Source organism: Kwoniella dendrophila, chromosome 5 (assembly GCF_036810415.1).
Source record: "Kwoniella dendrophila CBS 6074 chromosome 5, complete sequence".
Classification (NCBI taxonomy): Eukaryota; Fungi; Basidiomycota; class Tremellomycetes; order Tremellales; family Cryptococcaceae; genus Kwoniella; species Kwoniella dendrophila.
In genome coordinates this window covers 111,054-135,699 of record NC_089480.1, presented here as the reverse complement: position 1 = coordinate 135,699, position 24,646 = coordinate 111,054, and the positions used below count along the sequence as shown (strand labels likewise).

Here is a 24,646-nt window from a genome sequence, read left to right as displayed (position 1 = left end):
TTTGATCTTTAGCTATGAAATATAAGCACAAAAGATCTTTGATGTATATATCAAGGTGTATTGTAGCCATATAGTTATATGTATGTGAAGACAACGAACATTCTGTATGCATATATATATATATATATAGATATATAGCATGTATCATGCATGAGTAATCTATAGCAATATACCAAATACATTTAGCGCTACCAAACTAATCACTTGGTTAGGTGGGCGGTTGTGATCCGCCCAGCCCTAATTAGGCACGCAACGGATTCACTTCAGCTTAAAATGCTCGACGCTCTTTTCCGGACGTTCTTGTTGAATTCTTCCTTCTTCTCTTCTTCTGTCTCGACAAATCAACCTGACCACATCTGACGTGCGAAATCATCAGCCAAAAACCAAACAATCTGCTGCAGAACACGGGTCAACATCCGTTTAGGATTAGATTTCAGGATCGTAGTCGATAAAACTATATTGATAGCTTAGAAATTGGAGAACGAAAAACGAAGAACAGTTGCTAAACAAGATGGGTAAATATTATTGTGATTATTGTGATATGTAAGTTCTTGTTAAATTTACAACCTTAATCTTGATGATTGATCTTCTGTTGGTCTTCGAGATCTGATGGTTATATAAATATGGGATACTAATTCTTATATCTATTTCAATTAACAAAGTTACTTGACGCATGATTCAATGAATGCACGTAAAGCACATAATACAGGTAGAAATCATGTAGCGAACGTTAGAGATTATTTTGCTGGATTGAATCATGATAAAGCACAAAATATTATTGATCAAATTATATCACAACATGAAGGTGGTGGTGGTAGACAACAAATGATGATGGCTCCTTCAATGAGATTAGGAGCTGGATTTTTAAATCCTATGACTACTCAACAAGGTAAGTTTAGATTCTTTCGTCTTCTACTTTTATTTTGTTCTGGAATTCTGTGGGTTAGTTTATAATTTGAAGAAGAAGAAGAAGATTATATACACTTGGAATAAGGCCTGAAATAGATGAAGAGATTGGGTCAATAAGATACTGTAAAGACAGGTCGAAGAAGGTACAAGCTTTACGAATAATATGGACATATCGGTGCATCCGAGTCATACGGAGAAGAAGAGTGGAGAAACCGATTCAGGTGGAGAGGGGTAAGCGAAGGGATTGAGGAAGAAAGACACTGCAGCTGTATATGGTTACAAGTCCAGCGAGGATGGAAATACGGCAGTACGGCAGAAACATTGGAATCTTTTTGTACTTTACAGGTAACTGATGAACGCTAATTCAAATATGCTTTTCTCCTTACTTCACCATATAGGTGGTTTCCCACCTTCCTATCCATCGCAACAACCACCTTATCCACCTCAACAAAATGGTGGTCCACCACCCAATTTCAGACCACCTTTCCCACCTAATGGTAATGCACCACCTTTCCCGCCGTCTAATCAAAATTTCGGTGGTAGACCACCTTTCCCACCACCAAATGGCCCAAATGGCAATTTCAGTACACCTCCACCTAATGGACCAGGTTTAGGATTCAGACCACCACCATCCGCACCATCAGGTCCAAGTTCGAATGGCTTTTCAAGTCCTTCAGGTCCAGGACAAGCACCACCACCAACTTTCACTCAAGCTAGTCAACCTCCTGCAGGTGCCGCTCCTGGTATACATCCTGATAGGCTCAGAATGTTAGGTAATCGATGAGCAGAGCAATAATTGATTAGAAGGTTGAGGGAGGTTTCCTGATATAGGATGATATCCTTTAAAATGTAATCATAAAAGAGAATGACAGGTAAGCAGCTACAAGCCCGGTTGCAAATACCTATAAATAGAAGTTAAATCGTTAGTAGGATCACATTGATCAGTTGTCTATCAATATTTCAGGCATTTTTTATGTGGATGTAGATGTATTCTATCAATATTTCACGTTGCTTCCAAGCTACCTGGAAGTGCAAGCATTGTGCATCGATTCTATCTAGAAGTAGCGTTCTATGATTACAAGTGTCTAAGTAGTCTATTGCTCTACATATCTCGCGATATTATACAGCTATGTAATGATATTCCATATTCCCAAGTTCACATCATTTTACTCGTCTTCATTGGTAGCTTCAACTTCCATCTTACTTTTCTTCTTCTTATCGCCTTTTGTCAATCTGTATTTCTCGTTAACTTGATCTGGAGTTTCACCTCTTGGTCTATCTTTCAATTCTTTATATGATCTTCCAATTATAAATTCACCTCCACCTACAGGATATATAATCTGTTTTTGTTGATTTGACTCATTGGTCTCTGGGCGCTGTGAAAGTATTTGATTTTCTTGTGAGGTAGGAAAAATTTGTCTTAATTTATTTAAAGAATTATTGATTTGCCAAGATTTCAAATCATATTTCTGTGTAGATTGTAATAATTGTCTTTCAAAAGAATCTTTTCCATTCATTGCGTAATCCCATAGTTCTAATTTTTTTTCTATTGAAAGTGATTGCCAAGGTCCATCATAACCTGAAAATCTCCAATCTAATAAACCTTGTTCATATCCACATTCAAATAAAGTTAAAGGTAATGGATCACCCATTGTATATAATGGTTTTGATGGATATTTCTCTACATTTAATAAATCTTTAATTATTTCAGGTTTTTCCAATTCCATTCCAATTAAAAATAATACAGATATTATATGTCTGACTTGATGCCATAAAAATGCTGTACCAATTAAATTGAATATTATTTTTTTACTTTCTTTAGATTGTTCTTTTTCTATATCATCATAATTTTCATCTTCTTCCGAAGATCCGGACGTTTCTTGTGAAATATCTATTCCATCTTTTTTACTTTTATCATCTTCTTGAAAATAAGCTTTTAAAATTGTACGTTTATGATTTTTAATTTGTTTTGATCCATCTAATTTACAAAAATTTCTATGATCATTCTCACCTATTAAATATTCACATCCTTTTTCCATTAATTTTAAATTTAACGAATCACTAGATGGTGTAGGTTTTAAATGAAAAGCATATTTATAATGACGAAATTTACATGAAAATCTTGAATCAAATTCTGTATTTAAAGGTGACCAACCTAATATTCTTATTGAAGGTGGTAAAACTGAATTTAATAATTTTGGATATGGAAATTCTAATATTGGTGATGAAGGTATTTCTTTGTTCTTAATTTTATTCTTATTCTTATTTTGTTTTGAATTACCATCAATTTCATCTTCTTCAATCTCCGTTGATGTTGATGTTGGTTTAGATGGAATGGGATCTTCAGTAGGATCTTTATATCCAAATTCATTTGGTAATGATTCACCACCATCATTCCTTTTTCTTAAAGATCTAACCCATAAATTAACAATTTGACCATTTCCTGAAACGCCTCTATCTGTTCTACCACATCTTGAATAACCACAACCTTCTAATGTATTTATACCATTTGTATCTTCAATCAATTTTGTTTTTATTAAAGCATTTAATAATTCAGATTCAACAGTTTTAATTTCAGGTTTATCTTGTAATGCTATACCACAATATGGCCATCCATGATATGATATAATTAATGCAATATGTCTTTGTCCATGTGAATTAAATCGAAATTCTTTTTCTTTTTTACGTATTACTTTTCTATCATGTTTTCTTAATGGTTTTCCATTTTCGTCAACCAACGGTGAAGGTGAAGAAGGTGTTTCTGGTAATGCGGGCCGCGAAGATGATGACGATGATGATGTTACAGGAATTGACGTCGAAGATCCAACTTCTGTTGTCAATGAGCCATTCTTCTCACCTACCTTGACAGCAGCTTCCAATGATTCGATCCTAGCTATCAACTCTTCTCTCGATAAAGAAGCTAAATAAGACATTCTTCTGTGAGACGTTTCGGAGAGTACCGTAAAAGTAATTCGCATCCAGCGAGAGTGTGTGTGTGATACCCAGTGACTGACTAGCTTGTATAATGGTATGGAATATCAAACTACTCAAATATCGATATCATCCTTGGTTAACTTTTTTTATTCTGATAATTTATAAACTGAAACTCAAGGTGAAGAAGGGTATTTCGACAAACGTCCATCGGAACGAAACACTCTTCTTCGATTACGTAAAGCATTGTTTTATAGTAGACCCTCGAGTCAAAACGAACAATGTTGGAATGCAGCAAGATGGAAATTAAAGCTCATGTATATATATATATATATATATTATCATTATATTTAGCTCTCACCTTCATATACCGCACCGCACCCTGATATCTTCAACAAACCGCACCAATCAGATTGGTCTCAAAATGGGTGTAACACTTCTTATCGACAACTACGACTCATTCACTTGGAACGTCTACGCAGATATAGCGGTTTTGGGCGGCAATCCAGTGGTAGTCAGAAATGATAAAATCACTCTAGAACAAATTGAGGTAAGCATTACCACAAATATGTTTAGATGTATTCAAACTTATCTATTTTCTATCATCAATGGACACGATAACAAACAACCCATCCTTCAATGCTGACCAAGCCTCGTTGATAGGAAATGTATAATTCCGGTGAACTCGAACGTATAGTAATTTCACCTGGACCAGGTCATCCTCGAACTGATAGTGGTATTTCAAGAGATGCTATAAGTTGGGGTATAGGTAAATTACCTATATTAGGTGTATGTATGGGATTAGAATGTATTGTTGATTTGCTGGGTGGTGAAGTGAGCTTCAATTTCCCTTTTATTCATTCGTTTCCGGTTTTTTCTCGATCTTTTTAGCAACCAAATTGTCTATGCTAACTTTCTATGACTTCATTTAGATCGCTTATGCAGGTGAAATCAAACATGGTAAAACATCATTAGTTCAACACGATTCAATTGGTATATTTCATGATTTACCACCACTATTATCTTCAGTTAGATATCATTCCTTATCTGCCCAATTGTTAACTTTACCATCAATTTTACAAGTAAGTTCAACAACACAAGAATCAGGTGTTATAATGGGTGTAAGACATAGAGAAGCTACTGTAGAAGCTGTACAATATCATCCTGAATCTTGTTTGAGTAAAGGTGGTAAAGGATTAATGGCAAATTTCTTGAAATTAAAAGGTGGTAAATGGGGTGGTGAAAATTCTTGGTGTGGTGTAGAACCTTCAATCTCAGAAAACAACCAACCGAAAGAACAGTTAAAAGTAAACCAACCCACTGCAAATGGATCTGCTCAACCTTCATCATCATCCAAATCTCCTTCATCATCGGCAGCTCCGTCATTACCTACAATTCTCAACAAAATTCACGCTCAAAGGTTACTAGATGTCGAAGAAACTTCATCAGTTTTAGCTACCACACCTAAAAATATCTCGACATCGCTATCCCTCCATACTTCGCCTCCTTTGATATCATTTGTTGATAGAGTTAAATCCACACCACACACAGCAATTATGGCAGAAATAAAACGAGCTTCACCTTCGAAAGGTGATATCGCTCCTGACACATCAGCACCAGCACAAGCATTAAAATATGCCTTAGCGGGAGCTTCGGTAATATCGGTATTGACTGAACCTAAATGGTTCAAAGGTTCTTTAGTGGATATGTTAGCTGTTCGAAATGCTGTCAATTCATTACCTAATCGACCGGCAATCTTACGAAAAGATTTCATATTATCAAAATATATGATCGATGAAGCTAGATTATATGGTGCAGATACAGTTTTACTTATCGTTGCAATGTTGGAACCTGAGCAGTTGAAGGAATTATATGATTATTCAGTATCAATCGGCATGGAGCCTTTAGTCGAAGTTAACAATACAACGGAATTATCATTAGCTTTAGAAATTGGGTCAAAACTTATTGGTGTGAATAATAGAAATTTACATGATTTCAATGTTGACATGTCAACTACATCAAGAGTCAATGCTGCATTGAATGGTAGAGAAGTTATCTTATGTGCATTAAGTGGTATATCATCACCTGAAGATGTTGAAAAATATGTTAAAGAAGGTGTTAAAGCTGTTTTAGTTGGTGAATCATTGATGAGAGCAAAAGATACAAAGAAATTCTTAAGATCGTTAATTGGATTGAATGATTTACCTGCCAAACCAAAAGAAAAACCTTTGGTTAAGATATGTGGAATTAGATCAAAAGAAGATGCTGAAATTGCGATAAAGTCAGGTGCAGATCTACTAGGTATCATCTTGGTCGACAATGCTAAAAGAAAGATTTCTTACGATGTTGCAAAAGAGATTTCTAATCTAGTTAGACAAAAGAGAATATCTTCTCCTCCTGCACAAGAAGAGATTGATGTGAATGAACCATGGTTTACATTTAATTTCAATCAATTGAAGCAACGTAAAAAACCATTATTAGTTGGTGTATTCCAGAATCAACTATTATCAACAATTTTAAAAGCAATCGATGAAATTGGTTTGGATCTAGTTCAATTACATGGTGATGAACCTCAATCTTGGTCAAAATTCATACCTGTACCAATAATAAAAGTATTTCAAGTCTCCGAATCTCCTTCAGATGCAGATGGAGATGCGCCTTTGATCAGAGGTGGAGAAATATATAGATCAGGTGAAAACCAATTTATCTTGTTAGATGCAAGTGGTAAAGGTGGTGAAGGTAAATCATTCCCATGGAAATATGCTAGTAGTATAATTGAAAAAGGTGAAATTGGTTCAGAAGGTTCTTTCAAATTACCTGTAATTTTAGCCGGTGGATTGAATCCTAATAACGTTCAACAAGCTATTGGAGAAGCTGGTCATGCGATAAGGATGGTTGATGTTAGTTCTGGTGTAGAAAACGATAATGGTATAGGAAAAAATCAAGAGAAAGTTCAAGCTTTTATAAGAGCTGTTAGAGGTTAAAAGGATCAAAGGTTAAGCGGAATCTCGCGTATAAATCGGTATACATTCACATCTATCTGCGTCGGATACTCTGGTTCAGTATAAACCAAGAAGCAATGCAAGTAGAGTAGATTTACATTAGAATCACTACATACATAGTACATAAAATATGCATATTTTCCATTTCTCTTACTCTTACATACATTAACATCAAGATGAACAAAATAAAGAAATACGTTTGGCATCGGGAGCCATATACGTCAAATTAGGTGATCAGGTATTTTGAGGGATTCAGAGTTATTTGAGCCTCAAGCGTCATTTGACATGTTACAGGACGAACTCCAGAATTTACTAAAATTGGGACGGTACTGTTTGTGAAGTTTAGTGTTTACTGATGAGATCATCTTGTTTTGTCATACATACAAGGCGCTCATGTGGCGTCTTCTGGATTGTAAGAGTAGAGAAGTCTCTCTACATAACGCAGATGATAGGTTAAAATCGTACCCCCTTAATGTCTATGCAGATGAGCGTTGCAGCACTGAATGGATCTTTTACTTGTGGATGAACGAAGACCATTAATACATTGATGTGTATTATTTACGGCTTTACACTTGTGAGCATTGCAACTGCAACGTGGTTTTCAAATAGCATATTGCCTTGAGCTCACAGATGTACATAGTCTCTTTCCCTTGAACAGTCTCAGCATTATCAAGATCTTTGCTAGGCGGGATGCTACGCGTGCAAAGCCCGCAATAAGCATATAAGGCGTATCACCTTTCTCTCCAGATGTATTGCTGGATCTCAAATTTACTGACATCGGAGATGTGTATTGGAAGACGTCGAGACTATGATGTGATCAAGCAATACGAATAGCGGGTTCATGTGTTCTCCCCCTTTTCCTTGGAAACAAGGGTTATTTCATGGACATCTTTGTCTCCCAAAACGTTTCTCATGCTATATCGCCAATTCAGGTCTTCTTCATGAACGGATTGCATAATGATACAACCTGCTCAAGAAATGACAAAATCACGCCATTTGATTTGTCAAACTTCTTGGAAGCATGATTACAGAGCTATGATCATTCAGCTCACTGTCTGGAAGGACTCGTACCAGTCATGATGGTGATAGATGCTCAAGAATAGACGCTGATTATAGCAAGATTCATAACAAATAAGCAGATAACATTCGGTCACGTCACAGCAACCTCCATATATTACATTTGTTACAGAAAACATCAGGTGGTCGCTTAGCTCAGCTGGTTAGAGTACTGTACTAATATTATGTGATCGTTCGATCTATATCATTAGTTTCATGCAGTGGTCGGCAGTTCGATCCTGTCAGTGATCAAATTTTTTGGTTTTTCAGACTTCTCCTAAACACATTGAATTCAAGGTTCGGCTAGCTTTTTGTATAAGAAAATCGTAGAGTCAATTCTATCGAATAACATAACATGCATGATGTGGTAAAAGTCTGTATATGTGTGGAACCGTTGCAAATAATCCTTTGATCATAGACTCTGCAGATAATAACGGCCAGCATCGAATGCCTGATAGTAAAGAAATGACTTCTTACCATCCCTAGATGAGCGAAAAGCTAGCCTAAATTGTTTTCGCACAATCATTGGTTCATAGAGCGGAATCTACTATGAATGATTATTATGTACAACTTCACATAGTGATTTCCATAGTTTTCTAGATCACACACTAATACTATACAATATCCACGCAAAGTTCGATACAACAAAACATAACCTGATTTCTACATTAAATACTGATTTACATATAACGTCAAAACTTCCCCTAATCTATTTCGCTTCTCGATCGATTTTGACCCCTGATGATGTTGTAACGATACATTCCAAGTGTTTCGTAATCTCTCCCACCATAGTATATCATCTTTGACTTTCGACTTGACATCCTGCAAAGACTCTGCTTTGTAAGGATGACGTTGTGCGTTTTTCATCAACTCTATTTTCATTATTATCATTCTAATAACATTTCCTTCTTCTTGGGTTCTGCCATCCTTCAGAGCGACAGGTGTCAATAATAGGAGTTCCTCAAATAAGTATTTTGATGTCGGTCTATCCAATTCCCTAACAACTTCAAAGTGATTTTGCGGTTTACAATCAATCTTATTTTTGTTAAATTTCCTCCTTTCCTCTAATTTCGTATTTCTGACTCCGGCTAAATCTTCTATAAGTAATGATAAAATATGTGACGATGTTCTCCAATGCCTTGATATTCCGAGTCTCCTAGTGATATCTTGTAAGTCGATGATAGACATGGACCGCAATATATACACCAGAGACGATGATAGCGACGCAGGATGAAATGGAGGTTTGTGGCCAAGGGTTACATCAACAACCTGTTTGGATCTTATCAGTATGTATAAATTTACTTGAACTAGCTTTGAGCTGCATATCTGGCCCGCGAAGCATTTAAATTCAGGAGAACTCACAGGTTCTAACAATTTCACAGCGCATGATTTCCGTCTTTCTGCTTCCGTCCCTTGAGTCGTAGAATTATATGCTGATTTAAGAACAGCTAAAGGAAGGGAGGCATCGTTTCGTGGTAGTTGAGCAGAGCGATCGAATGGCTTAGGAAGTTGTTTGAGGAATAAAGAAGAGCATTCTATAGTTCGAGCATAACGAGAAATCAGTTCCACATTTAATCGTGATTGGCTAACTTATAAATCGCAGAAAGATTACATACCTATCCCTTGATCTTCCTTGTTGCGTTCTAATCTATCTTTCTCCCAAAATCCGATCAACCATTCCAGTAAGATCCAACCTTGTTCACTAACTACTCTATCATTCTTTCTATCTTCTTCATCTTCACTTTCATCTCCCTCATCCATATACGTTTGATTTCTTTTTCTTTTACCCTTGAATGTCAACGCCGACGATGATGAAACCTTGTCGGAATTTTCCTTCTTCTTTTCCCATAATAATGCCCATATTCCATCGTCTAAACATTGTTTCATAGTTTTCCATATTGTTTTATGTAATTCTGATCTGTGATAATCCCACTGTAAATATATTGGATTTTCATCTGATCGTGTGGTAGATGAAGTAGATTTTGAAGTTGAAGGATGAAATGGTATGGCTTGAGAAAGAGAAGTAGGTTGATGTAAAAGCAATAGCTTTGTTAAACTATTTAGAGGGAGTTGAATAGGTAAGGAATATGTCGATGGATTGATGATTAAATAGATCAAGAACTGAATATGCTCTCTGTATATAGATATAGTCTTATTAGTCGAGGTTTTATTTTGGCTGTAAATTGGACAACTAACACAGAAGGAATAAAGTCCGGTTGTATGAGCTCATCGAATGTTCCCAAAGCGATTGAAACTGAAAAGTTAAGAGGATTAGTTAGTTTTGTTTAAGTCAATTTTAGTCATAAGATCCTCATATATAGCACTGACCGAATTTCTCTTCTAGTGAACCGTTGACTAACTCCCTCCAGTTATGTGGGTAAGTAGGCGGTCGGGAAGCTGCGGCTCCGATCATAGATTGTATAATTGGTGTCATTTTGTCATCATTTTCGAGAGTCTTCGACTGTATCCTACATCCGATTGTTTAGTCGACTCTGCATTGGATGTCGATAACATGTATACTGTCACAAGCCGAATTGGAGGAAGAGGTCAAGAAATACGAGAAATATCAATAAGATTATATCAATATAATTCATCCTGCAATTTATTTACGCGTCTTCATTGTGCCACATTTGATTCCGCTAAGCGGTGTTGGCCACGTGCCCTGCGCCACGTGCCATGTGCCACGTTGTTAGCTGTATATATATAAGATATATATTATGCGCGTCACCGCTGGCTGAAGGAGACAGTGACAACAATAGCGATAACAACGCTCACTTCAACGACCATATCTGTTATTCCTCTTTTATCTCAAGCTATCTCTTTACAACTTTCAAACTCCTCTCACTAAAATACTTCTGAGCCAGTCGAAACAGAACGAAAGATAGATACAAAAATGAGCGATGACCCCATGGCCGATTTCCTTGCTAGAGAGAAGGCTGCTCTAGGTGAGTTGATTTGAAACCGCCTACCATTTGATTTCACATTGTCACATAATCTTCCTCGTCTCTTATACCAACCACAAACTTGAAAAAGGATACTTTGCTAACGCCAAAATCAATCTTATAGGTGACGATGCCGACCTCTTCGCTTCTGGATCAGCACCTTCTGCCCCAACAGGACTTGATGATTTTGCTGATTTCTGTAAGTCCTGCTGCTATACTATATTTTCTGTCAATACTAGGTAAACGGAGAAACTGAATATCATAGTTGCGCCTGTGCTGATGTTACGACTTCTTAGCATCCCCCGCGCTTCCGGAACCTACCAAACCAGCGTCACCGAAAGGTATCGATGCTTTTCCTTCGCTTGATTCACCTTCTATAGGAGGTGGAGAGGTTAGAGTTACTGGTGTAGCTGGTACAGGTGAAGATGAAGATCGTGCTCAATTTGAAAATCAATTTCCAGATTTATCAGGTGAGGTAGGATATGAAGCTGTAAGTTGAATTCAATTATGTTGACTCCTGAAGGATAAAAATCAGTTTATCAGAATATCAGGAAAATAAGAGGGAAGGGAAAGCTGATTATACTACGTCTTTTTTGTCTTTATGTATTAGGCCCCTAAACCAGTTTTTAATGCATTATCACCTCAACCATATGGAACTTCACCATACCCAGCAACAGCAGCACCTAAACCACGTTCTGCACAATCAATCTTACCTCCACCAACATTCAACAATATACTATCTTCAAATGAACAAGAAGAAACTGAACCTATCAGACAATGGAGAGAAAGACAAGCTGAACAAATAAAAAAAAGAGATGAAGAAGATAAAAGGAAAAGAGATGAGATGTCCAATAAAGCTGAAAAATCTATCGATAATTTCTATGAAGATTATAATAAGATGAAGGAAAGGAATATTAGAGAAAACAAGTAAGTTGCCATATCCAAATTAGAAATTGGTATCAGCATACATATTGCTGTCCGATATAAAAGACATCTTGCCTGTCTGAGACTACACATCGGTGTCGTAGTATCTATTGTATCTTACAATACACATTCATCGGTCTCTCATATGCTGACCTTGACGTCTGATGTCTGTTTCCAGGGAAAACGAAGCTGCTTTCCTTGAAAAACTCAATGAAGGTATCGCTAAAGGAACAGCATGGGAGAGAATTACAGATTTAATCCAACTTGAAAATTCTCGTAAGTCTAACAAACGCAACTAACTCCTTCTATCTTTCATCTCGATTCAATAACAAATAGCAAACAATAAGATTTACTGATTGTAAATTTCAACATAATAGAATCTAAAACAATCCGACCTTCTGTTCCTGGTGGATCTGATTTAGCAAGAATGAAAGAAATTCTCTTAGCTCTTAAAAGAGAAGGCGATAAAGCTCCGGGAGCAGCAGGCTTTTAGAGACATATATTGTGAATTACCAATAATAACTTTCTTGTAGTGATACATTTTCATCGCTGATAGCGACTTAAACTTATCCTATTTGTTCTGAATAGTTACAGCTTAGAGTGGACACCTTATTCAAAAATGACGTTATGATATTCTGCTATTGACGAGCTGTTCAAAATACCTGCAGCATGTTCGCACAATGCCACACACAGATGGAATCAAAGGCCTTTTCACGATTCATGAAAGAGGATAAGTTACATACATACAACAGAAAATTGACTTTGCGTCTTTTGTACTTTACTCTCACGGATCAATGATTCTGTTCATCTTCTACCTACTTCTCAGACTGTGTCTTGTACAGCACTCCACCAGCTTTATCCTTCCATGTGCTTTGTGTTCTGTTCTATACCACCCAACCTTCATCTTTTCACCTCAACCATACCAAACTTCTTATCACTTCTCCCTGCCTTCGATTATTCCTGTAATTTCGAACTTACCAGAAGCATGTTTCATAGGCACTGGGAGTTTAAATCGATTTATTAGCGTTGTCTTACTTACTTGAAAAACCTGACTATAAAGGTACGAAAAGTTATAATTTGATTATAGATTTGGGACAAATGATTAATGCCAATACGCACGCTGGCACACCTGAGATACAGTCTTTATTGTTTAATAAATCAATTTCATATTGTTCTCTAAATCTCATGAAAATTAACATTGTTGCTCTTGCATCTTCAATCTAGAATATTCAGTGATGTTCCAATAGTTTGAGTCAGTTCATTAATATAAGTACAAATTGAAATCCCTTGATCTCTTGAACAAAAAAGTTGATGAACACATCGATCGAGGTAGAAGTGAAAAAAAAAGATAACGTGTAGGAGATATAGTGAACTTGTATGGACTAATGAACTTACAGGATCATGACCACAACCTTTCCCAGAATTCTCAGTTTCAGTTTGAATATCTAAATTTAAAATTTCTTTTGATAATTTCTTTAAACTTGGAAATTCACCTTCCCTTTTGATCCCCATCAATTTCCTTAATGGGTAATATAATGCTGTGTCTCTAAATAATTCATATGGATGTCTGTAATTTAATGCCTTAATAATAATGCGAAGAAAATTCAGTCATCCTCCTCCCTTTAATAAGCATTGTTGATCGGAAGTAGAGATAGATAGACATTGTATTGATGATACAGTAATAATGCAACGTCTGGGTTATAGCTAAATGTAATTTGGGAAATTACATTTCGGAAGTAGAAAAAAAGCAAATGGTATAAATAATCGTTATTGTACTTACAGCTAAATCATTGAATAAAGTGTGACCAACAACTATTTTATCTCTCAAAAGATCCTTTACTTTTGACGTAACTTCTTCGTAAGATGGTGCTACACATAATCAATCTGTCAGTATTATCACATTGTAGGTGAAAACCCCTTGAAAATTAATTCCCTTTTCCCATATACTTCACCTTAAGAAAATTATAATCATATATGTATATCTGCATGTATGAATCACTTCTCAAGATAACTTCGTACTTACCATGATTTAAATCACCAGGTTTGATACCACTTGCTACTCAGTTGTTATTGATTTTTTATCCTCGTTAGCGATTCCATTTCTATTCTTTCAATATGTATACGGTACTAAACTTACTTGAAGTTCTATAATCAGTTATATTCTCAGGATTTACATAAACAAGAGATTCAAAGATTGTTAATCCTGAGTAATCAACTATACCAACTCTAGAGGTCAAGTTAAGGTAGTCAATACGATAGTCAAACAATTTTGTCGCTTGGGTACGATGAATAACATGTTTCACCCTGATAATTATGAATTGCAAATGTTGTCGTGTATACATCTCATATGCGCGATTGTGGAAGTTCGTACCATATTAGACACATACACAATGACATGGTGGTATACAGGCTTCGACCTGAAAAAGTCCGACTCACTTGGCTAAACTACTTTTCCTTATACCACCAACAAATTCATAATCTAAGAAACCAAAATATCGAGGTATTCATGAATCAGAATTAAGATTTCGCCTTCGTGCATGATTTGATACTATTTCCAACAATACAATCCAGTGGACACGGTAGGGAGATTTAAATCATGAACCTTACCTATAGCTAGATACTGAGTTAATTCAGGTAACTTGTAGTTTATTGGAGAGTCTATGGTAGACATCTCTATAGAAAATTTCGTTTATATGGAGATAAATCGATTTTTTTGTTTAACAATCAGAAAGGAATGGATAAAATAACGATAGGATCAATTCACAATTTACGGGAACTTCGAACTTGCATGTAAATATCATTACATGCGTTATATTTGTTGTATCATCGAAATAAAGTGCGTGCGATAATATGTGTAGATTTGATGTTGGATGTATCTTGAAGGAAGGTAAAAATGTAAAAATCTCCCTGTACCGGAATGCCCTCTAGCATATACAGTTGTACTCAATCGCTTCGTACGCGCAAAAAGATTGATCACTGACAGGATCGAACTGCCGACCACTGCATGAAACTAATGATACAGATCGAATGATCACATAATATTAGTACAGTACTCTAACCAGCTGAGCTAAGCGACCAAAGGTTTGATGAAAATCTGCTTTTTATCAAATATATAATCTGAGATGCCACTGCCTTCCCAAGTTTGGGCTAAACTAAATAGAAACAGGTCAACGGCAATTTCCATTTTGTGAACGAGTCACTAACGGGTAAACAATTAATTGTCAAGCTTCGTTTAGATGTTACATCCATTAACAACACTCAATTGTCTTCATACAGAATATCCGTACACAACAAGAGCAGTTCAAATAGTAGAACAAATATAAAATACTCAGCACAAGCTGACTGATCAGGAACTTCAAGCAAAAATCTATACTCACAAGCCTTATTCACTTTATTATATATCGTAAAAACCGGAATTGCGATGGGACTTTTCGACTTCTTACCTTGTTGTGGACCACGAAAGGAGAAATTGAAAGATATTGAAAATGTAAAGTTTTTTTCAGAGTAGGATTCTGGCTGGAGAGTACTGTGTATTGTAATAAGCTGATTTATAATATTCCGTGTGTGTAGAATCAGGAGGCCGCAAGTCTTTTACCCCCACAAAGAGAGGAATCTATAATATCGGCGGATGGATTAACTGGAGGTTATGGAGCAACCGAGCAAGGTTTAACTGATGATCAACGATTACGTATAGAAGCTATAGGTAGACAAGTAGGAGGGTAGGTACAATCATAAAAAGTTTATTCAGTACAACGTCTGTTGTAAACACATAAATAAGTTGAGGGAACTAAGTGTGCAAACCATTTATATGTTTAGTCATATGCTTCCTATACATTCATTACCACCTGGACAAAGAACGACTTCACCTTCGTTATCTAAGAATAATTCTACTTCACACAATAACGTCAGACCATCATCACCCAATCCAAATTCTCGTGAATCTTCAAGACCATCTTCACCTTCACCTTTACGTCCTGAAACTTCACCACCTGATGGTATAATGCAAACTCCAGAGAAAGAAGAAAATCAAGATGATGATGGTGTAGTTAGAAAAACTCTGTTTGCAGGTGGATCAGGTGCTGGTTCTCGAAGAACAAGTGGAAGAGGTAAAGGTAAATCTCGTGGGAAAGGTAGGAAATAGATTGATTCATCCGCAGTCTCTAATTTTAAATACTGTTATAATTGTTAGATGATGTGAATAGTGTAGCTCGGAAGCCGGAATGGCTAATCATGAACATGTAACTCAGGCGCTCATCCACTGCTCTTTCGGAATGGAATGAGTACAATGTTGTATCTTTTACTGTAATTATGCATGATTTGATACCAATTTTCTGATTTTCTATGATAGTAAGACGCTAAGATGTTCTCCGTTCGCCTCCTTCAAATTATACTTTTAGATTCGGATTGATTCTAGGACAACAAAGCTTAAGGTCAGCATGAGAGTCTTGATTATTTGAATCGTAACTTTGTGTTCATTCGGGTGCTACTTACCAGTTTTAACAACCTTTTGTAAATCCTGTTCCACACCCCAAACATGTGCTCTTAAATCCAAAAGCTCAAGATGAAGACCGTCCTTATAGAAGTATAAAAGATCTCATTTAGCTCAAGAAATACTTTTGCAATCGAATGTCCGAGCTGACTGGTCATGTTCGGTGCAGTAAATCAAGAAATTGTGGTACTTACATATACCTTCTTCATTTCACCTCTAACTTTACTGACATCATCTTTGACTGCACCAGAATTTTTCAAAGCGTTTAATTCTTTCTCTACAGCTTGTAAACGTTCCAAATGAGATGAAATCTGCGTATTAACAGGGTCGTTAGAATTGTGTCAATCACACATGGCATTAATTATCTTCTCGTCAGCTTGTTGACTTACCTTTCCAGTTCCTTGTTGAAGTTCTTCAACACTAGCTAATAATAAACCTGAAGCGATTTTGTTTTCTTGTTGTAAATAGTAGATAGATAAAGCTGAGGAAGCTGAGAAGCCGAAAAGCTATTTGTAGGGAAAAGCGTAGCATCATTAACGTTAGCATTTCTGTTCATAGTAAGTGCATCTTTCATAGATTCATAAATTATCGAATGATGTTCGCCGAGAATACTAACGAATCCTAAGATACTACATAATCCCAAAGAGTCAGCTTAATGTATCTTGTTGCTGATTGTCTTAAGCGTGAAGCGACCGTACTCACCCTCCACTAAATAATGCCGTTTTAGCAAAGCTTATCAGCTTTAATTTCCAAGTAATGATAAGTACCATCAAAAACTCACCGGAATCCACCAACAGGTCTCTTAACTGGAGCAGTACCAACAGTACCTACAACTTCTTGTCTAGCTACAGAAGAAGATGAAATACCTCTAATGGTCATACGAGCTGTACTTGCGATACGAGACATGTTGATTCTCTTTTTTTGTTGGATAAGATTGTTGTTGTGACAAAAAGGAATTTAGAAATTCAAGGTATTTCGGGTAACGAGTAAATAGGAATTATTATTATGTCAAGTTCGGTCCGTGCTAAATGTTCCGCCTTTTAATGTTCGGTTGCCATATATGTATCGCGTAATAGCAACCAAGATAACTATACAACTACACTTATATTTCAAATCTTTGCTGTATATCAGTTAGCAAGAAAACTATAATACAAGAGAGGTCTACGCCAATCGATCCAATCTTAATAAGTAAACCTGCTATACAATCATGTTGTAGAATCAGAGAAAACTCCTTCACTTGTTCCATCAAATCGGACTTTTATCGGAAATCTGGCAAGAATCTTATCGCTTCACGCATCAATCACTGATACTCTATGAGAGGTCGAGGAGGAGTTAATGGACACGGAGTCGGTCCAACTACAAGAGGTAGAGGAGGGAGAGGAAGAGGGAGAGGTGGCGCAGCGGCGGCGGCAGCAGCAGCGGCAGCAGCTCAGGCAGCAAATCTGGCTCATCATCAACAACAACAACATCAACATCAACAGCAAGTACTATTCCAACAGCAACAGCAGCAGCAGCAACAACAACAAGGACAGATAACAACACCTCCTTTTGTTTATCTACAGACTGTCAACGTTAATGGGAATGTCGCTGGACATAACGGAAGTCCTGCTTCTGCAACAATGGAGAATGATTCGTCAACATCGGGAAGGTTACCTCAAAATCACATACATATAGTTCAAACCAATCCAATGCATCGGACCAACTCAACGTTCTCAACTACATCAATACCACCTGCGTTATCGAATGGCCCATCATCAACCGAAGGATCTTATGCAGATCCTGATTCTTATCAAACTTCTCCTCAGCAACAGGAATTATCACATAGTCAGCAGCATCATGGTCACCATCAACATCAAAACACAATTGGACTACCCAATACGCATACTAGACTAAAGGATACAGCAGAACTTGCCATAAAGTGAGTTGGTCGGGCACGTAGTCGGTCTTTTATATAGTTGCATTCGCTCCTTTGTCCCTTCATGCTCTCTCTAACGAGTGATCATATATACCTTGAAGCTGCTCCAAAGGAAAACCCTTTCCCAATCTTGTCCTCTAGAACCTCTCTTTGCGATTCGCTTTCAAGTGTATCTGAAGCTACTTTACCCGTTAATCGTCTGTAACTGACTGTATAACGGTCATCGCTAATATGGAATATCTCATATTCTCACCTATCCCTACCCCTACTGTAACTAATCCTGCCATTTCTTATAACGATAATAGTCCTATAACACCCATCGGATCAGCTACTAGGATAGTAACGGAATTTGTTCAAGGTTTGAGTCAATTGAAGGTATGTGAGACACACAAATCGAAATTGAACTTGATCAAACATCTAACATATCGATATCAAAATCTGACATGCCATTGTGTTGTAGGATGCAACATTTGAAGAATGGATTTCATTCGTTGATATTAATTTCGAACAAAGTGCTAGATTCCAGCTAATTCTGGTAGGGGAAACTCTAAAAACATATGGTAAGTTGAGCAAGTTGAACAATCTCTTTCACCCCTTCCATGCTCATTCTGATCATGTACAAGTAGCTAACATTGTACCTTTCTTGGGCTATCATACAGATATTCCAGTCACTTGTTTACCAAGATTCTTCATGACTCTTTCCGATAGTTATAATGATAATGACAATGATATCAATAAACAGCATTTCAATTTAAGTGGAGTTTCCGAACAGATATTGAACGGTATATCGCCTAATAACAGCAATACTGAAGTTGATGTCGAAGTGGAAGTCGATTTGATTGAATGGTATATTGGACAGAATGTATTTAAAGGTAGTCTACTAGCAAATTCATTATCCTCGTCAATGAAAATTTCAAATTTAGAATTGACTATGGAAATCAACTTTGGAAGTGTATTACCCAAGTCTTCAATTAGGGTATTAGAGGTGAGTTTTCCAATCTCTTCTTTCTTTCTGTAGTTAATTACGTTGTTGGTTCACTTTTTCTGACGAAAAACTACGTTATATTCTATTATTTTTCTAATCTTACTCGCTTTAGATCTCATCTCAAATGGAATGTCTTATTGGAATTATAGATTTAGTTGAAACTAAAAAAATTGAACCTGAGAGTAAGTATATCATAAACATGACTATCCTATCTTCTACCCCTTCAGGTCGGTTGATTGAAACTGACTGAATCCTCATTGCCTTTAATAATAAAAAATCGTTCGCATAGACGCTGTAAAGGAAATAATCCAAACATAGCCCAGAATATCACATGGTTCATAATCTATAACTTGCTCTTTACACTTACTTATCTCCCTTTGTAACATCGACGATAGATTAAACGTTGTCATCATTACTCGATTCATGTATCATAAAAACGAATCCTCGATGGGTCAACCTAAAATGTATATAACGTATGATAATGAGATGAAAAATATCATTAAGAGTAACACGGGTCAATTGGCATATAGGATAGGTTGAGGTATAGTATAATGTGAACATTGGCAAGAGAAGATCATCATGACCTTTAAGTGAAATATGTGATCCCTTCAAGGATATTTATCTGACTTGAAACCATTGAACTGCGTTTTTAAAATGATGGTGGGAATATAAGTTACAATGAAATATGCTATCTAAGGATCGCATGGCAAGAAGAAAAAAACTGGTTTGCATTCAGCACGATTTTTATAATGGAATTTTTCCGTTTGAGAAAAAAGGATATATATGTATATACGTTGATTGGAGACTAAGACAGAAACAAACAGGAAAAAATTGGTAAGAAAGTAAGAGAAAACCGAAATCCTATATAACTGTAAAGACTTTTCATGAGATAATTTATGTTGATTTGGATGGGTAGTTTTGCGAAAGTTCGCAGAACGGTAAATTCGATACTACAGAATTTATTACTAGGAGAACGAAGACAATGAATAGATATTGTACGATTGTTGAAAGAATAGATACATAAACATATTCACATAGCAAAAGGATCTCATTTCTATGCCTGTACTGTCCGTTTCAGCTCTTCTGATCCGATGTACCGTTGGAGCTGAAGGTTCACTTTGCAGGTAGTGAATGGATGAAGGGTCAAATCGACCCACGAAAGGAAGTTTGGGGAAAGTTGGTATTTGATTGAATGATATTGTCGTTGGTATGGCTTATCCACTACGTTACTCTGTCTGAGCGTGGTGAAAGATGGTTGTTACATAATAGGATTAAGTGTAAGTGTTATCCAAAGATATGATCTAAGAGGACTTCGTAATATTGTTGAAGCGTTATTGTGAGGTGTATATGATGATTGACTAATTATATGATAATTTTTGCTGAGCTTGAAATGGTCGCTATTAATTTTGATTCCGGTTGATCGTATTGGTAGTGATGGTGACAGGAGTAAAGAAGAAGATGGGGTTGGTAGATGAAAGGTATATTTTACAAAATCCTTTGAGGGCTGCAGCAGGGTGGAGATTAAATACTATTATAAGATACCAGAATCTCGTAAAGCGTTCTGTAGAATCGTTTCCTTCACCGCAGCAAATACAAGACGAATCTGGATTTTTGAACGAACAATGTACATCAGTACGAATTGGGTACAGATGGCCATTCTAAATGGCATGATGGAAAGTCATGATGCGAAAAATAAAGCGAATGATTGGATGGTATTTTACTTACGTTTGATGTATCTGTCGCTTGTGTTAAATGCGGATAAACAGATAAACGTGCTCTATTGGTTTGAGTAAATCTCCATAATATATATTTAGCAGCTTTGTTGATATCTGCTCCACCGGTATATTCTGGGAAATACTGAACTAAAGGTATTTTTGGTAATTTCTGTTTAAACAGATCGATTTTATTTAAGAATAAAATGACTGATGTCCTCAAGAACCATCGTGAATTTATAACTGATTCAAATAATACTAAAGATTCCTGCATTCTGTTTTGACCTGATTCTTCGAGTAAAACTTGATCGTATTCAGATAAAGCAACGCAAAATATAATTGATGTGACAGCTTCGAAACCTATTTTAGATATAGTTTTTTAGCACACATAATCGGTTATTTGGTTCTGAATAATCCGTCTCCTCGAATGACGAGGGCCAGACAGATAGCGTTGAAGATTGATGAAGGGGATACGCATGTCAGAGGTCAGTTGACTTACAATGAATCCATTTCTTTCGTTCACTTCGTTGACCACCAACATCAAACATATGAATTGATAATTGACCCATATTAAATCTTGTCTCACTTATACCTGTAGTTTTTGTTCTTGCTCTTAAAACATCGGCTTCATCAGGTATATAATCCGGTGCACCGATTTTTCTTATATTTGCGAAGAAATATGTTGCTGAATCCATTAAATAAAACTCTGATGATCTATCCATCACGGATGGGATCACTGGATCGTGCCACAATGAATCTACATTATGAAGTATTTCTGAAGGTAAAACTGATAGTGGATCTGTATCCATTCGATATTCAAGTATTCGATCGGCATACACCTGGAAAATAAGAAATCAAAGCATAAGTCTCCCATTGAATCTCACAGCAAAGATTCCCGCGAGCATGATCACGGATCGAGCTTTTCATCGTACTTCGCTACTACTAGACCTGTTACGACGTCGTGGAAGAACGCCCACTCACCCTGTTATTGGCATCCTCAGGATCTACTCCAATCTTTCGCATAGCCATAATTAACGCCTGAGCTGAATCGAGGACGTTCTTGTGTACAATCTGACGAAAACTCAACAATTCTTCACGACTATAACCATTCTGATGGATAATTTTCATTTGCTTGACAATGGTTGATTTTCCTGATTCTCCGGATCCTGTTTGCGTCCAGAAAAGTCAGCTTAATGTGACAGCGCGAACTAATAGATACAGAAGGTGTCTAATCGCGAGTTGAGATTGGGAAGCGGTTTTGGAGGTATTATTATTCCCTCAGAGAGTATAACATCAGGCAATCGATGGCGTTTGATTTCTAGCACATTGTGAATATCCTTCGCGCCTTTATAACTGATTGATCGATATCTTGATAGTACAGATTATTGAGCTATCCCCGTTATCTGGCCCAGAATTCCCGTTTGGCAGATTCGTATCCACATAGCCTTCCTATCGCTCCCCAATCATGTATATAGTAGAAAAGAAAAACAAAGAGGACTACTTACCCAGGAGCAAAATTTTACATTCTCGTTTAAATTTCTTTGAATCATCTTCTAATTGTCTATCAATCATATTACTCCTATTTTTGTCACCTTTTGATTCTGGTGCAGTTGGTTCAGTGGATGCTAAAGCAGCTGCTAAACCTTGACCCGCTATTCCACTCGTCGGTGTTGATTCACCATTATTTGAGGCGACTCCGGATGCTGGTGTAGGTGATGAAGTAGGATTGTTTATTGTTCCGACATTGGTCTGAGGTGATTTTGATGTTGAAGCGGTATTACTAACTTGTTTTGTTTCCGAAGAATGTTTAGGTGCTTCAGGTGTTGACATACAACCGCCCATGTTGAATCTTGAAGCTTTGCTTCTTCACTTGATTGCTTGAATATGTAAAGATAGGACAAATGTATACGATATACCCGAAGATGAGTCCTTTGACGATATTGGTTGATCGATGAACTGATGTACTATTGTATTGTACTATACATGTAAGATGGTATGATAAAATTGAAAAGATAGATAGAAAGATGGCGTGACGGACCCAAGTTGACACTTGGTTCAATCGAATCTAGCTGTTTCAGTATTGGTGTTTCTTGTTGATAGGTATACCGATTTACTGGTAGAATAAATTACAGGTACTGTCGAGGATGTTTGATGAATTGAACGGATAGCGATATACTCAAGCAACTTGAATAGGATAATGAGAATAGTAGTTTTAGCAAGATTGGTTTGCGATGGCTGAGAAAAGTGTATGTGTGTATGTATGGATGGAATGGATATATGGATGGGTGTACGCTGTATATTCCCATATGGTGTCGAACGGTCAATAGGTGAAATATACAAATATACCCTAACAAAGTAATAAATACATTAACTATGGTCCTATGGTGAACTCCTTTGTGTGGCTCTACAAGATGGGGGGTCTAGGTCATAATACTCTTTTTTTTACTTCTCTCGCTCGTTTAATCATTTAATACTACTTTTGACCCTTGTCAACAAAATAAAACCCTTAAGGTATATATTCAAGCAATTAGGCACGACCATATGATATATTGTCTTTTCCTCCTATTATCTGCCTTTAGCTAGTTAGTATGTCAACATTTTTGACGATCTTTACATCTTAACATCGAACCCTTATTTTGTTATTCACGTTATGCTATATTTCGATAGTAGTCAACCGCGATTCTGCCCTTTCTATGCTGGAAAAACGTAGAATTGTGAGTGACAAACTAAGAGAAAATCTGAACATCGGAAACATTCTCTCAGCGAAATTACTACTTTGAGCACAATTCTCCTCGATTTTGGCCGGAAAGAAAGAGAAACACCCTTAACTTCTGTCCATGTCCAACGCTCTTGCATGCTGCTAGGCTGTAAGTTCCTGATTAGTGTCTTTTGATCCAAGGTGGCGTATACTCAAATGCCGGCAACTCTAAACTTTATAAAAAGGTAGAAATACTGCTCTGTTGTAAGCAATCCATTTAACACATATGTATGCTTTATATGAGCAAATCGCTGAAAAGCTTGAAGCTTCGGCGTGCATTCACAGAGCAGCTCGATTACAAATGTAATCGCTTTACGTCTTGCCAACAGGCGATAAACTGACTGTAGTCAAAATGACTATTTCTTTGTTCGTATGGTTTGCTTGCTTTTTGTGTTCTGGGAATCTGCAAACCCTAATTGGGTATCCTCCGAGAAGTATCGAACGTTGGAAAGACCGCGGAAAAAAAGAATCCAGAGAAAAACCAAAAAAGAATTGATCACTGACAGGATCGAACTGCCGACCACTGCATGAAACTAATGATACAGATCGAACGATCACATAATATTAGTACAGTACTCTAACCAGCTGAGCTAAGCGACCGCACATGTCTGCTGCACGGTTTGTATCAATTATAATACACGCGGTGTAAAGCCAATATGTCGAGTCATGACATAGCGCTCAACATTTCTTAATGCCCTTGAACAGTTTAACAAGCAAAGTGATCCACCGAAGATAAGTCGTGAGCTCAATCAACTCCTTCGGTCGCATTGATAATCTGAGAAAACCGAAAGATATGTAAATCCCACAACGAAAGCTCATGTTTAAGGACTTGTGCCTGAACTTTGATATCATTTTCGATTTTATTCACCCTCGGCCTCAAAATACAAAACTTCGGGTGTTTTCGAGAAGACCCCGGATTTGATTTACTGTAAAATATCAGATCAGAATCGATGGTGAAATCTTGGAATTCGAAAATCTAAAATCGATCCAAAATAACAATATCAGAGAATCTCCTTGGTATGA

General features: G+C 36.8%; 11 protein-coding genes across 11 annotated transcripts; 6 read left to right on the top strand and 5 right to left on the bottom strand.

Annotated features, from left to right (window-relative positions):
• Positions 1-511: 511 nt before the first annotated feature.
• Positions 512-1,693, top strand: L201_003894 (uncharacterized protein; the record flags this gene model as incomplete). Its single annotated transcript, XM_066219645.1, has 3 exons — positions 512-543; positions 663-889; positions 1,308-1,693. The coding sequence occupies 3 exons, from the start codon at positions 512-514 to the stop codon at positions 1,691-1,693; spliced, it is 645 nt and encodes a 214-aa protein (XP_066075742.1).
• Positions 1,694-2,075: 382 nt separating this feature from the next.
• L201_003893 (tRNA pseudouridine(38-40) synthase) lies at positions 2,076-3,842 on the bottom strand (the record flags this gene model as incomplete). The annotated part of the gene is made up of 1 exon (XM_066219644.1): positions 2,076-3,842. The coding sequence occupies one exon, from the start codon at positions 3,840-3,842 to the stop codon at positions 2,076-2,078; it is 1,767 nt and encodes a 588-aa protein (XP_066075741.1).
• A 422-nt stretch (positions 3,843-4,264) lies between these two features.
• L201_003892 (multifunctional tryptophan biosynthesis protein) lies at positions 4,265-6,824 on the top strand (the record flags this gene model as incomplete). Its single annotated transcript, XM_066219643.1, has 3 exons — positions 4,265-4,390; positions 4,504-4,674; positions 4,773-6,824. The coding sequence occupies 3 exons, from the start codon at positions 4,265-4,267 to the stop codon at positions 6,822-6,824; spliced, it is 2,349 nt and encodes a 782-aa protein (XP_066075740.1).
• Positions 6,825-8,561: 1,737 nt separating this feature from the next.
• L201_003891 (uncharacterized protein) lies at positions 8,562-10,332 on the bottom strand (the record flags this gene model as incomplete). Its single annotated transcript, XM_066219642.1, has 5 exons — positions 8,562-9,167; positions 9,261-9,433; positions 9,515-10,032; positions 10,095-10,152; positions 10,227-10,332. 5 exons carry the CDS (start codon positions 10,330-10,332, stop codon positions 8,562-8,564), a joined length of 1,461 nt encoding a protein of 486 aa, XP_066075739.1.
• Positions 10,333-10,791: 459 nt separating this feature from the next.
• On the top strand, positions 10,792-12,257 carry L201_003890 (uncharacterized protein; the record flags this gene model as incomplete). Its single annotated transcript, XM_066219641.1, has 6 exons — positions 10,792-10,843; positions 10,965-11,039; positions 11,137-11,330; positions 11,451-11,767; positions 11,943-12,040; positions 12,142-12,257. The coding sequence occupies 6 exons, from the start codon at positions 10,792-10,794 to the stop codon at positions 12,255-12,257; spliced, it is 852 nt and encodes a 283-aa protein (XP_066075738.1).
• A 577-nt stretch (positions 12,258-12,834) lies between these two features.
• Positions 12,835-14,435, bottom strand: L201_003889 (uncharacterized protein; the record flags this gene model as incomplete). Its single annotated transcript, XM_066219640.1, has 7 exons — positions 12,835-12,984; positions 13,160-13,345; positions 13,545-13,633; positions 13,788-13,820; positions 13,902-13,990; positions 14,201-14,243; positions 14,372-14,435. 7 exons carry the CDS (start codon positions 14,433-14,435, stop codon positions 12,835-12,837), a joined length of 654 nt encoding a protein of 217 aa, XP_066075737.1.
• A 750-nt stretch (positions 14,436-15,185) lies between these two features.
• Positions 15,186-15,905, top strand: L201_003888 (uncharacterized protein; the record flags this gene model as incomplete). Its single annotated transcript, XM_066219639.1, has 3 exons — positions 15,186-15,251; positions 15,335-15,483; positions 15,581-15,905. The coding sequence occupies 3 exons, from the start codon at positions 15,186-15,188 to the stop codon at positions 15,903-15,905; spliced, it is 540 nt and encodes a 179-aa protein (XP_066075736.1).
• Positions 15,906-16,247: 342 nt separating this feature from the next.
• Positions 16,248-17,159, bottom strand: L201_003887 (uncharacterized protein; the record flags this gene model as incomplete). The annotated part of the gene is made up of 6 exons (XM_066219638.1): positions 16,248-16,337; positions 16,448-16,564; positions 16,643-16,759; positions 16,870-16,882; positions 16,956-16,961; positions 17,035-17,159. The coding sequence occupies 6 exons, from the start codon at positions 17,157-17,159 to the stop codon at positions 16,248-16,250; spliced, it is 468 nt and encodes a 155-aa protein (XP_066075735.1).
• Positions 17,160-17,566: 407 nt separating this feature from the next.
• On the top strand, positions 17,567-18,175 carry L201_003886 (uncharacterized protein; the record flags this gene model as incomplete). Its single annotated transcript, XM_066219637.1, has 1 exon — positions 17,567-18,175. One exon carries the CDS (start codon positions 17,567-17,569, stop codon positions 18,173-18,175), a length of 609 nt encoding a protein of 202 aa, XP_066075734.1.
• Positions 18,176-18,399: 224 nt separating this feature from the next.
• On the top strand, positions 18,400-19,471 carry L201_003885 (uncharacterized protein; the record flags this gene model as incomplete). The annotated part of the gene is made up of 5 exons (XM_066219636.1): positions 18,400-18,543; positions 18,629-18,728; positions 18,828-19,153; positions 19,266-19,335; positions 19,443-19,471. The coding sequence occupies 5 exons, from the start codon at positions 18,400-18,402 to the stop codon at positions 19,469-19,471; spliced, it is 669 nt and encodes a 222-aa protein (XP_066075733.1).
• Positions 19,472-20,684: 1,213 nt separating this feature from the next.
• L201_003884 (guanine nucleotide-binding protein subunit alpha) lies at positions 20,685-22,707 on the bottom strand (the record flags this gene model as incomplete). Its single annotated transcript, XM_066219635.1, has 5 exons — positions 20,685-20,756; positions 20,879-21,225; positions 21,365-21,704; positions 21,847-22,031; positions 22,371-22,707. The coding sequence occupies 5 exons, from the start codon at positions 22,705-22,707 to the stop codon at positions 20,685-20,687; spliced, it is 1,281 nt and encodes a 426-aa protein (XP_066075732.1).
• Positions 22,708-24,646: the final 1,939 nt, after the last annotated feature.